This window comes from Erythrolamprus reginae, chromosome 2, assembly GCF_031021105.1.
Source record: "Erythrolamprus reginae isolate rEryReg1 chromosome 2, rEryReg1.hap1, whole genome shotgun sequence".
NCBI lineage: Eukaryota > Metazoa > Chordata > Lepidosauria > Squamata > Dipsadidae > Erythrolamprus > Erythrolamprus reginae.
This window is the reverse complement of record NC_091951.1, coordinates 84,902,427-84,923,286: the sequence shown is the minus strand read 5'-3', so window position 1 is coordinate 84,923,286 and position 20,860 is coordinate 84,902,427. Positions and strand designations below refer to the sequence as shown.

General features: G+C 39.1%; 1 protein-coding gene across 1 annotated transcript in view; it reads left to right on the top strand.

The window, feature by feature from the left end:
• Nucleotides 1-20,860, top strand: part of FBLN2 (fibulin 2) — a 153,220-nt gene that overhangs the window by 25,349 nt on the left and 107,011 nt on the right. The window contains exons 2-3 of the mRNA XM_070738545.1: nucleotides 11,938-12,035; nucleotides 12,572-13,995. Coding sequence (XP_070594646.1) covers nucleotides 12,675-13,995 — 1,321 coding nt within the window. The 5' untranslated portion in view covers nucleotides 11,938-12,035; nucleotides 12,572-12,674. The remainder of the gene's footprint in view (nucleotides 1-11,937; nucleotides 12,036-12,571; nucleotides 13,996-20,860) is intronic.

The window sequence follows — 20,860 nt, the reverse complement described above, 5'->3', positions numbered from 1 at the left end:
TTAACTATTCATCATAGAAATTATGTTGCTTGGGTAATTTATTTCCTCCAACATAGACTGTTAAACTACAATTTATTGTGACACAAATGTTCTATGATCTCTTCAGAATTTATTTTCAGCCTTGAATCAATCCTGTGCATTATTTTGGAGATCTGACTAAAATAACACATGCATTTGCAAGGTTTCATTGTAAATTCAGAAGTGACAGAAAACAATAATCTTGTTGGAGAGCTTCTGTATGTTAGTGTTAGATTTAGATTATTCTGGCTTAATTTGGTTTATGATAGCATAAAGTTTAACAAATTTAGGAATACATTTTTGGTTTGAAACAACACCACCGCCACCACCACCACACACACACACAAAGGGGGGGAGGTAGCAATGGCAAAATAACAGTATGGTATATACTGTACTAGTAGTTGAATACTTGTGCTTCCCTACGAAACTGAACTCTTTAGCATGGACTGGAATGTCTAAACTCAACGCCCTCTGGCAGTTGAAACAGAGTCCTTTTCAGGTGGGGAGGGGGAGTAGAAAGTCTAAATCCTTAGCATCAGAGTGCATTGATAATATCAGAAATAACTAATAATCTAATAATCATTCCAAAAAATCCTTTCTTAGCGAGTACCTAGAAGCTAAGAGGAACATACATGTCAAATTTCAAGTTTGTAGGCTTTGCGGTTCTGAAGATTTTGTGATTATACATGAGCGGCATTTGGCATATACAGTGAACCCTCGATCATCGCGAGGGTTCCGTTCCAGGACCCCAAGCGATGATCGATTTTTCGCGAAGTAGCGGTGCGGAAGTAAAAACACCATCTGCGCATGTGCAGATGGTGTTTTTACTTCCACCGCCGCCCGCAGCGTGTTGCTGGGGAGCGCGCGCGCGCGTTGCTGGGGCCGCTCCCCAGCTGGGGAGCGGATCTGGGGTTTCCCCAAGCGCGCGCGAGTTGCTGGGGCCGCTTCCCAGCTGGGGAGCGGAGCCGGGGTTTCCCCAAGCGCGCGCGCGTTGCTGGGGCCGCTTCCCAGCTGGGAAGCGGAGCTAGGCTGCCCCAAGCTCGCGCGCGCCGCCCGCCCACGCTGTTGCTGGGGCCGCTTCCCAGCTGGGAAGCGGAGCTAGGCTGCCCCAAGCTCGCGCGCGCCGCCCGCCCGCCCACGCTGTTGCCGGCTCCGCTTCCCAGCTGGGAAGCGAAGCTAGGCTGCCCCAAGCTCGCGCGTGCCGCCCGCCCGCCCACGCTGTTGCCGGCTCCGCTTCCCAGCTGGGAAGCGGAGCTAGGCTGCCCCAAGCTCGCGCGCGCCGCCCGCCCGCCCACGCTGTTGCCGGCTCCGCTTCCCAGCTGGGAAGCGGAGCTAGGCTGCCCCAAGCTCGCGCTCCAGCCCACCGCCGCTGGGGTCTTACCGGGGCAAGAGGGGGAAGACCCAGGGAAGCCTCTGCCCGGCGGGGAAACTCCACCATCTACGCATGCGTGGAAGGGCACGCATGCGCAGATGGTGGAGTTTACTTCCGGGTTGAAAACTAGCGAAATAGCCCTTTCGCGATCCTTGAGGACGCGAAACTCGAGGGTTCACTGTATATATATTATACACATACGTACATACATACATACATACACACTCACAATATAAAGTTTAATGAAAGTTAATCAAGAGTAATTATCATACATATTTATAATGTATGATGCAGCATGATAAATATAATCACAGTTTGGCTTTTAGGGGGATGTTTACAATATTAATTTAATTTATCAGCATTATATATCATCTAATACATAAGATATTTTGCTATATATTTGACACAGGTATTGAAATAATGTAATATACTGTAAAATTTTAGAAAAATATAATAAAATCATATATATAACTCTTGTACCTCCTTGTTCCAACAATTTAATCAATTTGATTTTTGCGTAGTTTATCTGATGACACCTGTGTGTGTGTGTGTGTGTGTGTGTGTCTATATGTCATTGGGTTGTTTGAAAGATGTGTTAGCAATAAAGGAATAATTGGATTGACAAAAATTGATAACCAATTCTCCAAATTATTCCCAAGTTTTCTAGGCAGAACAGAGCAACCTTTTTAGAATTTACAATGTTAGCATTCTATTCTCCCTCATGGTGGATTATTTTATTTTTATTGAATATTTTTGTTATGAAATAATAATAATGATTCTTTAAGGTTTATACGCTGTAGAGGAATCTGTATGACCAGGGAGGGAGAGACCCACAGGCTGTCGACTGTAGGCCACAAGGGCCCTGGAGAACCATTTGGATGGCCGGAGGCCTAACTGTTATTCAAAATGGCAACCGTTCATCACGTGGAGCAGAGGAGGAAGGAGGGTGATAGAATAGGCACTGGATGAGCACCATTAATGTTAAGGAGGTGAAATCCTGGGCTTCTTAAGATGATTGAGCTTAGTTAGAGAAGCTAATGTATGAAAAGAGCTGGATTTGATATTTAAAATCCAAAGTAAAAGCGCTTTGATCACTCTGTTGGAAGTTGATCCCACAGTATGCCTTAACTGGCCTCCTGAGAGCCCAAAAGGAAGTAAGGAAAGGTCTTGCAGGGAGCTGGGCAGAGGCTTCTGATCCCCTCCCCCAGCAAAACCAGTTCCAGCAAAGAACAAATACCTCCCAATCAGCCCAGATGGAATGAATTCACAATTGGGAGATGAAACGAAGTCAATATGTTTCTCAAAACACCAATAGTTCGGAAAGATAGAGAGCTATAGCACTAGCGTCCAACTCGAAGCAACTGAAAAATGAAACTGGGGAAGGAATAGCAACAATGACATCACATGAAGCTTTGGCAGGCTCAGTCCAATCAACGAGCAGACACGATTAACCCATATATGGCTGCTATATCCACCATCGTAGAAGAGGCATATCAGGTAGGACAAATACCCCTTCTCCAACCACAAGGAGCATAAATGTGGGTAACTGACATATTAAAGGGTTATCTATGGTTCAATTGACCCCTTTTTGGTCATTGATTATACTATAGACATATACAGTAGTACTTCTACTTAAGAACTTAATTCGTTTCGTGACCAGGTTCTTAAGTAGAAAAGTTTGTAAGTAGAAGCAATTTTTCCCATAGGAATCAATTTAAAAGCAAATAATGCATGCAAACCCATTAGAACAGAAATAAAAGCTCAGAATTTGGGTGGGAGGAGTTGGAAGAAGAAGAGGAGGAGTACAGTCACTGCCCAGAGCGAAGGAAGCGTTTCTTTTCTCTGGGCGCTGGCAGAGGTTTATTCCCTCTCCAAGCACCCAGAGAAAGGAAAATGCTTTGTTTGCTCTGGACTGCCAAACCTCCTTAAGCACCACCGAAAGGCTCCTCTGGCAGCCCAGAAAAGCCTGAGATGGACGGGATTAAAGGGGGAATGGCAAGAAACTGGCCATGCCTTCGTGCTGCCCTCAAATTTCCTGGGAAATTTTTCCGGGCTCGGGTTCTTAAGTAGAAAATGGTTCTTAAGTAGAGGCAAAAAAATCTTGAACACCCAGGTCTTCTCTAGAAAAGTTCCTAAGTAGAGGTGTTCTTAAGTCGAGGTACCACTGTACTATCTTTGCTGTATCTTTTCTGACTATGAAAGCAATTGCATTTTTAAAATGTTTCCATTTTAAATGAATAGTAAAGATTTTGATCTTCTGACTGAAACTATCTAATTCCAGTCCATTTCAATTCACTGATGCCCAAGATATCAATGCACACCAAATTAATTTAATCATTCATTGTGTTTCCTGCATTCAAGCTTTATTATGTCCCGTGTTCTTTAATTCTGTCTTTGCACTTTGGGACTATCCCTTCCTGCACTGCAATATCAGCAACTAGATTTCCCAAAGGCTTTGATTTAACTGGATCCTAAATGCCATTAATACTCTGAAAAACTCAGTACTTTCTCAATAACAAGTTGAGTTCCATCTGACCTAAGGGGCCTATCATCCAGTTCTATGTTGTCAATCACTTTTATCTTGTCTATATACGTGGCATCTTGCTTAAACCCAAGAGTTTACTGTTGCTTTCTGCCACGCAGCATGAAACAATGCCTTTACCATTGCCACTGAACTGAAGTGATCATCTGCCTCTAGCATCTTTCTACATCCCAATTGCCCAATATAATATTTTAGCTGTGCAGCTGAGATGATCTTCAAGCCTTGGGTGATCCTGAGAGAGTATATATCTTTGGCATGTGCTTCTTTGCTCTTCCCTCCAAGGAACACCCTTCCTCTTCCCAGCACCTCAGGACTTGAAGAAGGATGTAAATACATCCACAGTTAAATCCTCACCAGCTTCTATGGATTTTATATGAGAAGGCTATCAGGTCTTTGTTTTATAGCTGCAATTTGCTCTTTCTGTCAACAATCTCATTCTTTTTGCTTCCCCCAAAATGTACTCTGCGGTCTCATTTGTGGTGCACTCAAACTTTTTGCTGAGAGGATTTATATCTTGGGCAATTTTATTCACTTCAGGAAGAATACACCAGGTAGCTATCAGAAGAGAATAATGGATAAGAGAAGGGCCATGCGAGTCTCGGGCCCAGTTCAAGAGTACGTCTGATTTTCCATCATTGGAAATATGTATTTAATTTGAACAGTATAAGGGAGAGGAAAGGAAGGTTCTCATGAGAACTGCCCAGATGTATGATCTTTCCAATGACACCTTCCCCCAACCAGACTTGGTAAAACAACTGGCTATTCATAGAGCCTGGGGTAACATTCAAATATATTACTTAAAAGCACTAAAAAAAGAAGCAATGATTTATTTAATACAGCTCAGTCCAAAAGACAATATTTCTAATGGCATAAGAAAGCTATTCATTTTATTTGCATACTTTCTTTCTCTTCCAAAGATTATAGCAAGGGAAGCATGTAAGCCCATTGTAGACTGAAAGCATGGAAGGCCATTTCACAGAGATGAAACAATATCACAGCCTTCCAGAAAACAGATACAAAGGCAAATTCTTCTGATATGCCTGTCAAAGTTATAACATCACTTAGGGCTTATGTTCAAAATGCAGACAGGGACATATGAAATACTGAAGAAATATCTCTGCTGAAATCTGTTTCTTTTACTCAGTGTTTGATGTCCTGAAAAATTAACAAACCATATTTTTCAGTCTATAAGATGCACCAGAGTATAAGACCCACCTTAGTTTTAGGGGAGAAAAATAAGAAAAATAAGAAAAATAATTCTGCCTACCAGCATCCATCTGGCTAGCATCCTTAGCAAACAGCTTGGAACAGGTATATTAGCCTTGCAAAGCTCTGTGTTGAGAGGTTGCTTTCAGTGTTGCAAAGGTCATTTCAGAGGCTGCTTTTCCAGTTTTGAAAAGCTCAATTTGAGAGGTTGTTTTTTTCAGCCCTGCAAAGCTCATTTGAGAGGTTGTTTTCATCTTTTTAAAGCTCAATTTTGAGAGCTTGTTTCAGTCTCTGAAAGTTACATTTGAGAGGCTGGGTGAGGCTACATTCAATGTATAAGACGCACCCAGATTTTCACCCTCTTTTATGGGGGAAAAAGTGCATCTTACATACCAAAAAATACGGTAGGCAGATTTGTAAATTAAGGCATAGAGAGAGAAGGAAGGACATTATCATATCTAATGATTTTTCATGGTTGCTAGTGGTGATGTTTTCGATTTATTATGATATCATTACCAGCCAGCAACTGGTGAGCATCAGATTACAAAAGATGAATATTTGCCGGGTTTTTTTCATGGTTCCTTTGACTTCTGTTCATCTTCTTTTTTTAAATGATGTTCATCCACTCTTGTTTTGGTAAATCTTGTAACATTCTTAAAATTTAATAAACAGTGGATACCATTTCTTATAGCTTTTGCTACCAGTATTCTTGCTCAGGTAGTAGTCATTTAGCCACCACAAATAGGACCGGCAACTTAGTCATGAAGCAAAATGAGCCCTTAGTGAAATTGCAACCATGCTTACAGTTTTGTTCGGCTTTCCTTTGCTTTAGCAACCTGTGAAAGTTGTAAGGGTTTATAATGCAAGGATTTATTGATTGTAAAGCTTTCTTTACTCATCCCCATTGTAACTGAGTGGTTGCGAAATGATGGAGTTTCTGATGCCAAGTAGTGTCATGAAGTAAGAACTACCTGCATTGAAAAGCATTGGGAATATGTATAAATGCAATAAATGAAGTTGTGATTATTAACAGTTAATTAATACTATTAATTAAGCAGTTAAGGCAGTAGACTTGGAAGGGGGAGAGCTAGGTTCTAGTCCAGTGATGGTGAACCTATGGCATGGGTGCCACAGGTGGCACACGGAGCCATATCTGTTGGCACATGAGCCATTGCCCTACCTCAGCTCCAACGTGCACGTGGGTGCTGGCCAGCTGATTTTTGGTTCACCAGAGGCTCTGGGAGGGCATTTTTGGCTTCTAGGGAGCCTCTGGAAGGATGGACAAGAGAATTTTTACCTCCCCCAGCTCCAGGGAAGCCTTTGGAGCCTGGGGAGAGTGAAACCTGAACCTACTGGGCCTCCAGAAGTTGGGAAACAGTCTGTTTCTGGTCTCCAGAGGGTCTCTGAGAGTGGGGGAATCTGTTTTTTGCCCTCCCCCGGCATTGAAGTATGGGTTTTGGCACTCACGCTTGCGTGATATCGTGTGCACACACTCTTTTGGCACCCAAGGAAAAAAAGGTTTGTCATCTCTGTTCTAGTCCATTGTCAGCCATGGAAGCTTTCTGGAGACTCTGTACCACACATTCTCTTAGCCCAAAGTGCATATGGGAAGAGTAGGAAAGACTGTCTCTTTAGCTGCCCAGTAGTGTTGGGCGAACCGAACCTGCAAAGTTCGGGTTCATGCCGAACTTTGCAGTGTTTGGTATGCTGAAACCAAGCCCGAACTTTAAAAAAAGTTCGGGTAAAGTTCAGGTTTGGCATTTGGCCGAACACCGTGAAAAGCCGCTGCCCGGAAGGAGAGTGCCCAGTGAAAGAAAAAAGTTGATATCTAATAAGTAAGTAGTCAGTGAAGCCTGAGCTCCAGATTATATGGAGAAACACTAGACATTAGCAAAGTCACAAGGTTCCTTTTGCTATGTGCTTGTCATCTGGAGTTTAGAGTCCATATATGACAGCCCTACTATTAATAGCAAGTTATTGTTAAATAGTGTTTTGACTACCCAAGTTCTGGATAACTCAGGAAAATATATAATACTTTTCTTAAGTAATACTTTGCCAGTTATCCACAATTAAGAAAGGCAGCAATTCATTGTAGGATCAATCCTCATCTAAAATGCTGTTCTCTGGTAGTGAGATCAGAAAAAATAAACCTGGAACAAATTATACTACATCTGTTCAAATAACTGGGTTTCAATGCAATGCTATTCCTATCAGATGCCTGGTCAATTGGGGTTCCCAAGGCTTCATCAATATGGCTTTTAAGAATCATGTTCATTTTTCCGGGCTCTCCTCCAAATTGGTGTGGTTGCTATGCCCAGCATTTCAGTTGTAACTGAACTTTGATATTTTGGGAGGATGTTTTAGTTTTCACAGGAGATTGGGTTTTGTTAATGGATTTTTCCCCTGATTGCTTGCTTGTGGTAAATTCAGATTTTTAACTCCGTAAAGCAAAACCTTATTTCTGTTGCAGTTTTGATGCACATGGCTTTAAGAAGAGAACAAAGCTTGTGAAGCAGTGCTTCAGTTTGACCAAAATTTGGCCCAGATGATTTTACAGTATTTCATTTTGTCTGGCACAAGCAATTCTGGCTGGTGAACACAGTTGCAAACATCATACAATGATGTTTTGTTGCTTGATTTTGATCATTCACCAGCCTTGAAAGTTTCAACTAAATTCTTTACATGCAGCAGTTTTCAGATTGAAGCAGGGATCTGTTTCAAAGCAACAGGTTGAAGCAGATGGCAGCAAAGTGTTTTGTGCCATTTCAAAGAGGGTAATGGAATGAATGGCTTTTTCCCTGCTTCTGGAATTGTTAACAAAACTGCTGCCATTTTATTTCTATACAGTGGTAGCTGTACCTAAGAATGCCTCTACTTATGAACTTTTCTAGATAAGAACCAGGTGTTCAAGATTTTTTTTGTCTCTTCTCAAGAACCATTTTCCACTTACAAACCCGAGCCTCCGAAACTGTAACCGGAAAAGGCAGGGAGAAGCCTCTGTGGGGCCTCTCTAGGAATCTCCTGGGAGGAAACAGGACTGGAAAATGTGGGGAGAAGACTCCATGGGGCCTCTCTAGGAATCTCCTGGCAGGAAACACCTCCACCCTCCCTGTGGTTTCCCCAACCGCACACATAATTTACTTTTATATTGATTACTATAGGAAAAATTGCTTCTTACAAACTTTTCTCCTTAAGAAACTGGTCACGGAATGAATTAAGTTCATAAGTAGAGGTACCATTGTATATGAATAAAGAGGAGGGAAGGCTCAGTGGTATAAGGAACTTGCTGAGTGCTGTGCTGGGTAGTAAATTTTGTCACTATATTAGAATCTTCCTCTTCCAGAGCTCCTTTAATGTGCTAGGTTAATACAGCTATGAGTCTACTTTGCAAACACTTTACTTTTTCATTGTCATCGGCCTTAAACCTGGTTAGGAGAAATGTAGTAAGAGAGAGGTTTTGTTTGTTTACTGTATTCACTTACTTCTGCACTAGTGCTGCCAGTGTACTGGGAATTCAACTTAGCTTTCTGCATATTGAACAAAGACACAAAGTGGACTTTTGACACTCTTACTGAATATTAACTGTTTCAAATGTGCATGAATGGAAGTTTTAAAGGTCTCAAAAATGAGAAAATGGCTGTTAGGCCAGTGCCTAGAAGTGCTAGGCCAAATTTTATAAATAATAGACAATATCATAAACTTCCTTTTTTCTATGTCAGCCTCTTTCTCCATGACTTGGCACTCACTGTCATTGTATTTATACCAGATTGTGATTGTCAGCTCTGGTAATATAAGTTATCTGTCGGAGAACATTGTCAGTAAACTATACTACTGAAATACTTGGGTCTTGCTAGTATGCCAGATATAAGGTTATCAGACCTCTGGCAAAAGGTGGGCAGGTCTTCTTACTCCTCGTGTCCTCCTTTCAGGAAGCATAGCCTTAAAATCAAATATTATCTGGCTGTGCGTGTGTTTTAGTGTCTGACAAACTTGCTCTTCCTGAGTAGCTTTGCTCTGTGTGGGGCAGCACTTCCTTAAGTGCTAACCATAAGTTAACAAGGTCTGCTCTGTGTCTTTAATTAGTTGATTAGTAGCCTCCAGCCAGCTTGTCCTGCTGCATGAAAGGACAAGACCTAATCTGTTGCAGACTGGAAGAGTTTGCCTCTTAACTGGCTCTAGCACATTCCTGAATTGAAAAGCCAGTCTTTCTAATGCTGATAAAAGGAATCTCATATGGATGTAGGCCTAAGTACATTTTGTTTGCAGCTTTCTACTGTAATTTTTGTGGTGGATGCCAAGAAACATAAATACTTTGTGTTTCCTTCCCCTCATTTATTCTGCTTTCTAATTGTCTTTGTCTTTCTTTGCCTGTTCAAACATCTGATAACCTGAACCAGGGGGTATTTTCCAAGAATGCCAGTTAGATGTGCCCACCCTCTTATTACTCCAAAACAGGGGTGCATTTTCAAGTGATCTTTTTAACAAATCACTGTAATTGGGGTTTATATCATTCACAACCATGCATGGGAAATCTTTTATGTTTGTGACAAGAGAAATCTTTCTCTCCTTAGATGTCATTGGCTTTTGTTCTTAAAATATAATAAAAGATATATTTCATGAATAAAATAAGTTGAAATGTATCAATTGTATGTACAAATACCAGGAAATGAGAGAAGATAGATATTTCCTGAAAACGCTTGCTACTGTTCTAGCTGAAGCTTTGTGTACAATTTTTGAAGTATTGTTTTGAAATAGTTCTCTGCCTGATCTATGGTAATCAGCTATAGTTATACCAATTTTTAAAAAAGGTTACCCTAGTTCAGTCAAAATGTATAGACCAATTTCTTTGTGTTGTGTTACATGCAAAGTTTTGGAATTAATTATAAACCAATCCATCGTTCACCACTTAGAGACAAATAATTTGCTATCCGACAAACAGTTTGGCTTTAGAAAAACCTCATCCTGTAATTTACAACTTTTGTACTGTAAAAAACATCTGAACTACATGCCTTGATCGAGGTAAAGCTGTTGATGCTTTTGATACAATAGTACTGTACATGATAAACTGCTGTTGAAATTAAATTCTTATGGCATTTCTGAACTTTTGCACAAGTGGATTGCTGTTTTCCTGTCTAATAGACTGCAGAAAGTTAAAATAGGGAACTTGCTGCCTAATCCTCTATCAGTTAAATGCCCTATCTGATTCAGTTATCTCAGCTACAAATTTTCACTATTTCAGTCACAAATTGACTTCTGTGGACCTTACTTCATCCTTAAGCCAGAGGGGTCAGAAGGGGCATGCATAAGTGTACTAACATGCCTATCTGCCTCTTATTCTTGTTTTTGTTTGAAAAATTCCAATAAATAAAATAAAATAAATAATAAAGTACAGTGAAGTAAAGTAAAGTAAAATAAAGTAAAATAAAGTAAAATAAAGTAAAATAGAAATAAATAGAAATATTGTAAACATGTCAATGTCTAGATTTTGCTATAAGATTACCTCCATATATTCTTCATATGACTTACAGAGAAGGACAATGTTGGATATTGGTATAGCTGAGATTATGACTCTCAAATTCAGCCATCCTGGATCTTTAGATCAATTACTGCTATCTAGACTTGGTGTCCAATTGTCCACAGAGATTCTCCATAGAATCCAGGTCATAGCTGAACTTTTTTTTTTTTTAAAAAAAAATCATGTTTCACTTCTTATCCAAATGTTTCACTTCTTATCCAAGTTTTGAACTGAAGAAGCTTTTTGGATGAGACATAAAACATTTTAAAACAAAACAAAACACCCCCCCCCCCACCGCAAGAAAGTCCAGTTGTTTTTTTGGATAAGCACCATTGGCACAACCAATCCAATCTAAACACAATTTGAGGACACCCGGTTGAAAAACTTGTGCTAGAATGATCAGAGGATGGATTTTCCCTTTTGATGCCAAGTGTGCCAATACATTTCTTTTGTATCATCTTTATGTCAACTTTGGTTTAACATGTTGATTTGGAAGGGGCTTAAGCCAGTATGTATCATCAGTACCTTCTTGTACAAAACTACGAGCTAAAAGATTTTTACCATCACCATTTGAATTGTATGAGTTTTATTTTCAATTCAGATTTTAATTGCTTTTATAATGCCATATTAGGTGTAAATATACACATCTAATAAAAAATAGAAGTCTTTATTAAAGCAAAACAAAGTTTGTTTGCTGGTATGTGAAGTTTGTGTAGGCAGTTGAAGCTAGATGAATATTCTTAAATGGCTGTCCAATGTTTGAATAGTGAAAGTTAAAAAATATTGTTGCAAAGAATTATAATAGTAAGTTTATATTTTATGAGTGATAAAGGAAAGACATGCAGACACAGCCACTGTGTTCTCTTCAGCTAATATGCAGTGGAGCCAATCTTTCCTACAGGGATGTCCAGAACCATGAGGGTCAGGAGTTTGAAGTAAAAATAATTTGTTTCCCTGACTCTGCACGACATTTTGACCTCCTATTGAGATGTGCTGCTGTATGGTCACTTACTTTATTCTTCGGGTACCACAGGAAATAATAACAAATGTTCTGAGTAAGAACATAACAGTACTCAGATAGTCTACTTGACCTACAAGATTGAAAAAGGACTCAATGAAATATCTTGTGGTCAACACTAAAGACAAATGATTTTTAGACTAAAGGGAGTGAACCTTTGGCTCTTCTGTGCTCCCAATAATACTTTAGTGATAAAGACTCATGTTAGGTACAATAACATTGAGCAAATAGTTTCCTGATTTCTAATATCCCTCCTTTCATTGCAGGTCTTTCTTACGGTTCCTGGTGACCACATATTGTCTCATGTTTGCTCATTACAGCAGTTAGTGCTTCACAGAGGTCCTGCAATGGACATTTACTGCAAGTAAGTTAAATTTGAGGTGAGAAAAATTATTTTGGTGGAATACAACTTTGGTGGAATATAAGTTAAATTCAGACTCTATTGGGCCCAAATACAAAACTAATTCTAATTAATATTTTGATGCTATCTTGCCATTCATATTTCCATCAGAAAACAGAATGAGGTATAGTGCTAAAACACATTGAGACTGTATCAGTATGAGAAAGAATTGTCTTTTTTTGGTCAATAATATTTTTTGGGTCAATAAATCTGTAAAAAGAAGTACCATGATAAAAACTTGCCTTTTATTTTTCTTGGTGTTTATTTTACAAATAGATAAAAAGACGTTTCTTAAATGTTTTTTTTAAGTAAGAGAACTAAGAAAGTACATTTTAAAAATGTAGCCTGAAGTTTAGTGTCTATACTTGGATGAGAGTTATGATTAATTTTATGTCGTTCTCCAGATGTTGAAGCTTTATCCATTTTTAAAAATATCTCTAACGTTTACCAGGATGTGTGTGAAGTATAGTCTTTAACAAAGTTCTCTTTCATAAACCTAGGCTCTAGTTCCAAAACAGAATCCAGGGAAATATTTCTCACCAAGAGCTGGATGAACAAGAAGTTGAAGGAGGTAGTAAAGAAAGGAAAAGAAGCCCATAATAGATGAGAAGAACTGAATGCTTGCCAAACATATTTAGGGAGATTATGGATAGGCACCAAATGTTCCATTTACATTGTATGAACACTGTCCTTTTGGTGCTTATTTGGACTGGCTTTGCAACAGCACAGAAGGATTGCACAGGTGTGGAGTGTAAGCAGCCAGAAAATTGCATTGAAGAAGTTCTAGAGCCCGGAGAATGCTGCGCCTCTTGTCTGCAGAATGGCTGTACTTGCGAAGGATACCAGTACTATGATTGTGTGAATGTAGGCTTTATCAATGGAAAAGTGCCCGAAGGACAGTCCTATTTGGTCGACTTTGGAAGCACAGAATGTTCTTGTCCCAAAGGTGGGGGTAAAATCAGCTGCCAGTTTATGTTATGTCCAGACCTTCCACAAAACTGCATTGATGCTGTTCTACCATCAGACGGATGTCCCGAATGTGGAAGAATAGGCTGTGTCCATGAAGACCAGAAATATGCTGCAGGACATACATTCCACATGCCTACGTGCAAAGTGTGCCATTGCCCTAATTCTGGTGGTGACCTCATGTGCTATCAGCTCCCAGATTGTAATGAATCCATGTTAACCTCCCCTAATCCATCTGATGCCATGGAAGTCGAGCAGCACTATGATGATCCATACAGTTATGACCAAGAGGCACCAGAAGGAGACACCACTCAGCTGGAGCCACCCAAAAAGTACTACAGTTATTCAACACAGTTGGAACAAGAGAGCATAGGCCAAGAACAAAGTGAGGATTATGACTACCTTGCAAGCAGTGTTACTCCACCTTCACTGACTCAGTCTATTTCAGACCCAGGAATGCAGCAACAAACCAGCACAAATATCACTCTCCTAAATCATCCAGAAAACAGGAGCAACAATGAAAATAGCAAGGTCAGGATGAATACAAGCATGTTTTCAACAACGAAAGCACCACAAAGATATAAGACAACCACTACAAGTAGTGTATTAAAGGAAGAAGTCATGGCAACGACTGAGATACCTCCAAATGGGGCAGAAGTGGAGAGACAAAATGCGATCAATGATGAGAAAATTGACCAAGGAGAAAATCCTCATTTTAGAATCAAACTAAATGTGAAAAAAAACCAGAAATTAAAAGTACCCAAATCATTGGATTTCAAGGAATCAAAAACAGATAACTTCCCTGAAGTCAAATTTAATCCGACACCATCATCACTTATTGCCTTGAAAGAGGACCATAATTGGATAGCCCCCAAACAATCTCAAACACTTTATCATTACCAGCCTGATGAAGACGTGGATCCCAACTCTGTCCATACATCCTCCAAAATATCAGATGGTAAGTTGTTGGTTCAAATCTTTATTGTCAGAGTACAACATGTTTACAGTGAGATTGGCTGAGCCTCCCCCCAACACAATACAACTCACAGTGAAAGACAGAAAATCCCTATCCCAGTGAATCCTACACCCAGTCCTATTGCACCATGTGAACATATTTCACGTAGTGCTGGCTATTTTACAATGTTGTTGTGAAGTTATTTTTTATGTAGGAGTCTGACAGCCCATGGATAAAAATTGTTCTTCAGCCCATTTGGGTGGTTCTATATCTCCTTCCAGATGGTAGGAGAGTAAAGAAGGACTGACCAGGGTGTGAGTCATCTCTGAGGATATTCCTCATTCTTCTAAGGCAGCGAGCCCTAGCAATGTTACCTAATGGTATCAGGAGACAGCCCACAATGTTTTGTGCTATGCTTACCACCCTCTGTAATGTCTTTCTGTCATGGCTGTGAAGCCACCATACCACACCGTAATGCAATGAGTGAGGACGCTTCTATTGTGGACCGGTAAAAAGAGGTCATCAGTTGTTGTTCCACTTGATTTTTGCACAAGACCCTAAGGAAGTGAAATCTCTGTTGGGCCTTTCTGGCTACCTGTGTTGGGTTGATTTTCCAGGTGAGATCTTCGCTGAGATAGACTCCTAGTAATTTAAAGGAAGAAACTCTCCACCCAGCCACTCCCCCCCCCCCATGTAAAGTGGCATTCAGTAACATTCTTTCTTGAGAGGTTATCTAACATTTGGACTTTTTAACCATTTGATTTGATGGCAAAGAAACTATGTTGGGATTTTTTTCTCTCCTAAAGGGAAACAATGGATGACATTTTCATAGTTGGGATGTAGACATTTTGAATTTATATTAGTTCTGATCAAGAAGGGAGTGCAAATATTTTGTTATCTTTTATTGTATACTTATTATTAAAGTTTTTCAACTTTTTAGCTTTGGAGATTCCCTAAATAAGATATCATAAGAATGCTCCTTCTATGTAGAAGTAGAGGCAGCTAATGATGAGAAATTACCATCTTCTACCAGTTACAAAGGGTCCATAACCAACTTCAAATCTCAGGAATCCCCCTCCCCCATTAATGAAAACATACTCTGAATACAACAAGCAGATAGTCTTTTTACAAACAAAGATACTTTTACAGGATTGTTAACATACAATATCATACAATGTTAACATATCATAAAAATGCTATTGCTATCTGTTTTACTTTAATTCATATATCCTCATTAAATATATTTGATTTGACTTACTTGCCATTAGTAAAGGAAAATTAAAGTTTGAATTCAAGTGGCTTTCAATATTTGATGAAAATATCCAATTATTATCTTCATTGAAAAATTTAAGCGCATAAGTGTTTGGTCAATGTTAAATAAATGTCTAATCCATATTTGTTACTGACAAAATTTAATATTAGTTAAATTTTGACCCAATTGACTTTGGTAACTCCTGTATATATTATGTAACATTAGCTCAAAAGCAGCAATGAGAACTGGTTTATGACCTGTACTGAAAATGAAACTGCTTGCTGCTTTCAAAGAGAAATTCTTTGTTAATAATGGCTTTGCTAAATGAACAGTGTTTATGTTAAATCCCTCTGTGCATTAATAAAAATATTAGTCCATCTTTTAGGGCAATATTTGTAGATTCGCTTGCTCTAGGATAGCTTTGTGACATGTTGAAAGGAACCAATGATGTTAAAAGTCTGAAATTAAAGCAGAGGAGTGATCAAAGTTTCCACCCATTTAATGGGAACTTCCAGTGAGCCATTCACCCATTTATAAGGACAACAAGGTTAGCAAAATTGGCTAGATGCGACCATCCTATATGCATCCTATATGTCAGTCTACATTATGGAAACTCTAGAAATGATATGTCTATGGAGATTCTCAGTCATAGAGGTAATGGTTGTTCCAAAGATGCTTCTTCAAAAGGCAACTGGACTTTGTTTTTTCCTTGAAGATATTTTGCTTCTCATTCAAGAAGCTTCTGAATGGTGGAGGATGGAAGGATTTATATTCATTGGAGTCTTCTGATTGTAAGCACTCTTTCTGAGAGTTGTTAAGCTCACTTGGAGATTTATCTGTGCTCTCAGGATCTCCTGAATAATGCAAATGAGTGTGGGACCTTCTTGGAACTGCTGAGAGGACTGTGTTGTAAGCAGAAGATAGGTGGTGTCTTAGTGAGCTGGAAACATTGATCCCTGCACACCCATTTGCCCTATTCATGTGATCCTGAGGGCCACTGAAAAGAAAGAATGCTAACGACCAGATGAATGCAAGGAATATAAATCCTGTCATCCTCCACCATTCAGTCAAAACTAGAGAAGCTTCAGTTGCCTTTTGAGAAAGCATCTTTGGGTGTAGAAGTGACAAGAATGAGATTGCAGTTAGAGTAATTAAAAGACCACTACAGTACTATGGAGTTCCTGATATAGTTACACTACTTATTACTTTCAGACAAATTGATATTATGTTTCTGGCATGAAAATATTTCAATATGCTGACCATCATATTCAATTATGCCCATGCCACATATCTGCAAAAATTTACAGGAAACCCTGATTGTTAAAGAGCTTGACTTTTGTTACGTTTCTTCTCTGTAACAATGAGCCATGAAATGATCCCTTCCTGTTCCCACTGTGATAAGATGAGAGGTGAGATCAGATCGTAATGGATGTTGCCCAAAATAAACCATGCTTGTGATCTAAAGATTGCTGGACTTGCCTCTCCCTTTCCTGTCACTCAGAGAGCCCCCCTCCAGGCTTGCATTTCTCATATGTTTTATTGCCAGGTCTAACTTAATTGGTCATGCTTGCCATCCTAATCAGAGAGAGACCTTATGGGTTTGGATTTCATAAAAATAATATCCTGACTCAGGTTAAAAAAAAAGTCCAGTGCCAAAAGATAAAATCCATTTATTTGTACAGTAAAACTAGGCTAAATTCCTGGCTGCTGAGCATTAAAGTTGGGAAGCTGCCATCTCATGACTTAAAGTATACATGCAGAAGAAGAAGTTATCTATGGAGAAAGAGAAAGAAAAAGAGACTATTCTGCATATTGGCATCAAGGAACTCCCAGTGGAGTGAGCAACCGGTTCTTCCATTATACAGTAGAAGGCATATGGAAACAATTTCACAAGATAGCAACCCTTGGTTTTGAGAAAGGAGATACTTGAGCAAGATATCCTCAGGAATTATTCCATCCCTTGACAAATCCACTCCCTACCAAAGTTCTCACTGGTCATTCAGTCAACTCTTGCTGTTCAGAACAAGCACGGGTGTCAAGCATCAGTGAAATCATGGACTGAAGATTTATTGTAAGTTTACAATCTCTACAAGAATCTGAACTAATAATTGTTCTGGTCTGACTGGGATCTGGCTGTCTGCTCCAAGATTATGAGCTTTATAGGCTTGTAATTTTCAACATAACATTTCTTTTATTTATTTCTTCCACATTGGAATTTGTCATATACGGCTCTGGCATGCAAAATGCATTCCACTCTCACAGACGCAAACTACAAAGTTGTAATTCTTTCTAAATGAACAGGCTGTCTACTTCAAACATCTTCTTATCTCTGGGTCAGGTTCACGCTATTTAAAAATAGTTTTATCATGCAATATAAAGACTCACTTCTCTGGAGAAAACTGCAAACGCATCCATCTTGTTTATAGCACTTTGCAGAAAAACATTAATCTCTTCCATTCAATCCCGGATGTGATGTACTTAATTAATTTATACAGTCTGAAATAGCATATTAAAACTTCTTCCCCCCAAGTTTGTCTTTTCTTCTCTCTGCCCTTCTGAATTTTGCACTTAACCAAGGACTCCCTTCTATACGCCCAATATCTGAAGAAGTATTACTATGCATACTTTCAGATGGCTGTTCATTTTCATTATCACTAGCCTCCTCCACATCTCTTAAATCAGGGTAATTAACAGCTTCTACCTCATCTTCATCTTCTGAATCTGACATTTCCGAAGGCTGACAGGGAACATTCACAACAATAATGGTCAAGGGAAAATAACAGGAGTTAAGAATAGAAAGGAATTCAATGTGGGCCTGACTTAGATCTCTTATGGGCATGCAGGGACTCATGACTGATGATGCAGTTGACACATCCCTCGGGCTCAACCTGGTCATCTCCTACAATGGGGAAATCATGGCCCTCCAGAGCTACATCTTTGAGCAAGCTTGGCCAGCAAGGTCAATGATAAGTACAGGTGGAAGTTGTAACTCAGCAACAATTTTTCCATACTTTCTGTATACCATACCTGCACTGGTATAAGAAGTAGATGTTTGCATTTTTTTTCTTTATTTATTCTGCCTTAATGAAAGAAAGAATACCTGGAACAAGGAACCTTAAAACTGAGGGTTTTGGTGACTAACAGATTCTGTCCTAGGAAACAATCCTTTCAAGAAAAATCTGCTTAATATATGTTCTCTATCCTAGAATAGATTGGTGCTTTACCGTGTATTGGTGCTTCCAGACTGATTAGTTAAAACACAAAGCTGGAACAAAATATAATAAAATACAAGTTGGCTGCTAGTAAAAGTAACTTTACATAACTTTCTGCTTCTCTTCTCAATGACAATAGGAAAGCTGTGAGGTCACTGTATTGTGTCCAGCTTTGGCAAGTAGCATCTACTGATTATGATGGCATTGGGTTAGGTATTACTAGATGTGTAGAGATGTTGAAAAGAGATGTCTGTAGTTTTCATAGGCAATTTGTCATCTTTTATTCTGCCTAGAGAGCCACTGGAAATTCCTAGGTCAGCACCAAATTAAAGATTGGAGCTCAAATAAAAGTTTGAAAACAAGCTAAAAGAAATTAAAAAGGTAAAAATTTGTGAAGAATTACTTTTACAGCTTAAATTAAGAATCCTTTATGGGGTTTTTTTTGGAAATTATATACATCTCCAGCAAGAAAGTTTCTCACCAGGTTGTTGTTTTGGGGAAGAAGAAGCAAGAATATTGGGTATGTTTGCTGTTTTGAGTTACTTATAAAAATAAAAAGGGGATATAAATAAATGGGAGGTTCTCCCTTTTCCAATTGCATCTTTATTAAGCTACAATTGATCATGAAGTTTTGTAGTAAGTGGTAGCACTTAACCAGCTTTGGGCTTGGAAGCAAAGCAAGTGAAGGCGGCTTCTCAGATAGGAAATACTGTAGCTAAATTAGGAAATACACATATCTGTAATGTTGTCAAGAAATCTTCATGGATGTGTTCACAAAGTCATCAAGAATTTGACTCAGACTGAAGGAAGGTTTACTTTTTGTGTATTTATTTATTTATTTATTTATTTATTTATTTATTTATTTATTTATTTATTTATTTATTATTTGGATTTGTATGCCGCCCCTCTCCGAAGACTCAGGGCGGCTCACAACAAGTGTAAAACAAATCATAAATAATTCAATTAATTAAAATATTTAAAGATTTAAAAAACCCCATATACTAACAGACACACACACAGGCATACCATGTATAAATTAAATGTGCCCAGGGGGAGATGTTTAGTTCCCCCATGCCTGACGGCAAAGGTGGGTTTTGAGGAGTTTACGGAAGGCAGGAAGAGTAGGGGCAGTTCTGATCTCCGGGGGGAGTTGGTTCCAGAGAGTCGGTGCCGCCACAGAGAAGGCTCTCCCCCTGGGGCCCGCCAACCGACATTGTTTAGTTGACGGGACCCGGAGGAGGCCCACTCTGTGGGACCTAATCGGTCGCTGGGATTCGTGCGGCAGAAGGCGGTCTTGGAGATATTCTGGTCCGATGCCATGAAGGGCTTTAAAGGTCATAACCAACACTTTGAATTGTGACCGGAAACTGATCAGCAGCCAATGCAGACTGCGGAGTGATGGTGAAACATGGGCATACCTAGGTAAGCCCATGACTGCTCTCGCAGCTGCATTCTGCACGATCTGTATATCATTTGTGACATATCAGATACTTTAAATCTGAAGAATTCTGAGATGTGTAAATGTGTTTCTAATAAATAAATGATTGTACTTCTTGCAACTATAAACTTTACTTGCACCCTCATATTTAGAGGTTACTGAAATAGTTCTCAGTACTGTTTTATGTGCTACTCTATTTCTTTAGTCTTCCCAATTATTTCATACTAACAGTCCCAGTGTAGGCTCTGTGAGGACATTTGGCTTAATTTAAAAGATTGGCAAAAATCTGTTGATGTTGGACTGGATAAAGTTTTGCAGCTGTAGTAGTGAATTTTTTAAGCTATAGATGAACAATTTAGGCTCTAATAAAAGAAATACAGAAAAAGCTACTACCTCCAGAAATAATCATACACTTTAGACTGTGATTATACCTTTCCTCAATTCTGTCATTCTAATGCTTATCTTCACTGTATCTTCAGCAATGATCCCAATTCCACAATAAAATTTCAATAATAAACTCAGAGTAGTGGAAATAAGATCCAAATTGGTGTTTTAGAAGCAAAAAAACCCCTTTTAATGCATTTTAAAGTTTTTTGTTAAATCCACCCTTCATTATAATCTCAAATTCAGTTGTATTGATTAAAATAATTACGTAATTTCTGGAGGGAATCCACTTTTAAGAGGCTAAATAACATATGAGAATTAGTTTTTTAAAAGGACAATATTTAAAATACATACAAAAAACCTGGAAAGTGACCTTAACATCTGGCTGGATGAGGTGGAATAAAGTAGTTAGGTTATGGGCTCCAGGGAAGCAATTTTGAAAGGCCCTCTCTCTTAACATTTCAACTATTGCCCTCTGGAACAGCTGCAATTTTCAGGCCAACTTCAAAAGCAGCCCGAGATAGATAAATGCTGGCAGTTGTCTGAATGCAGTTCTTGGAGCGAGGATAAGCTTGATTAGAC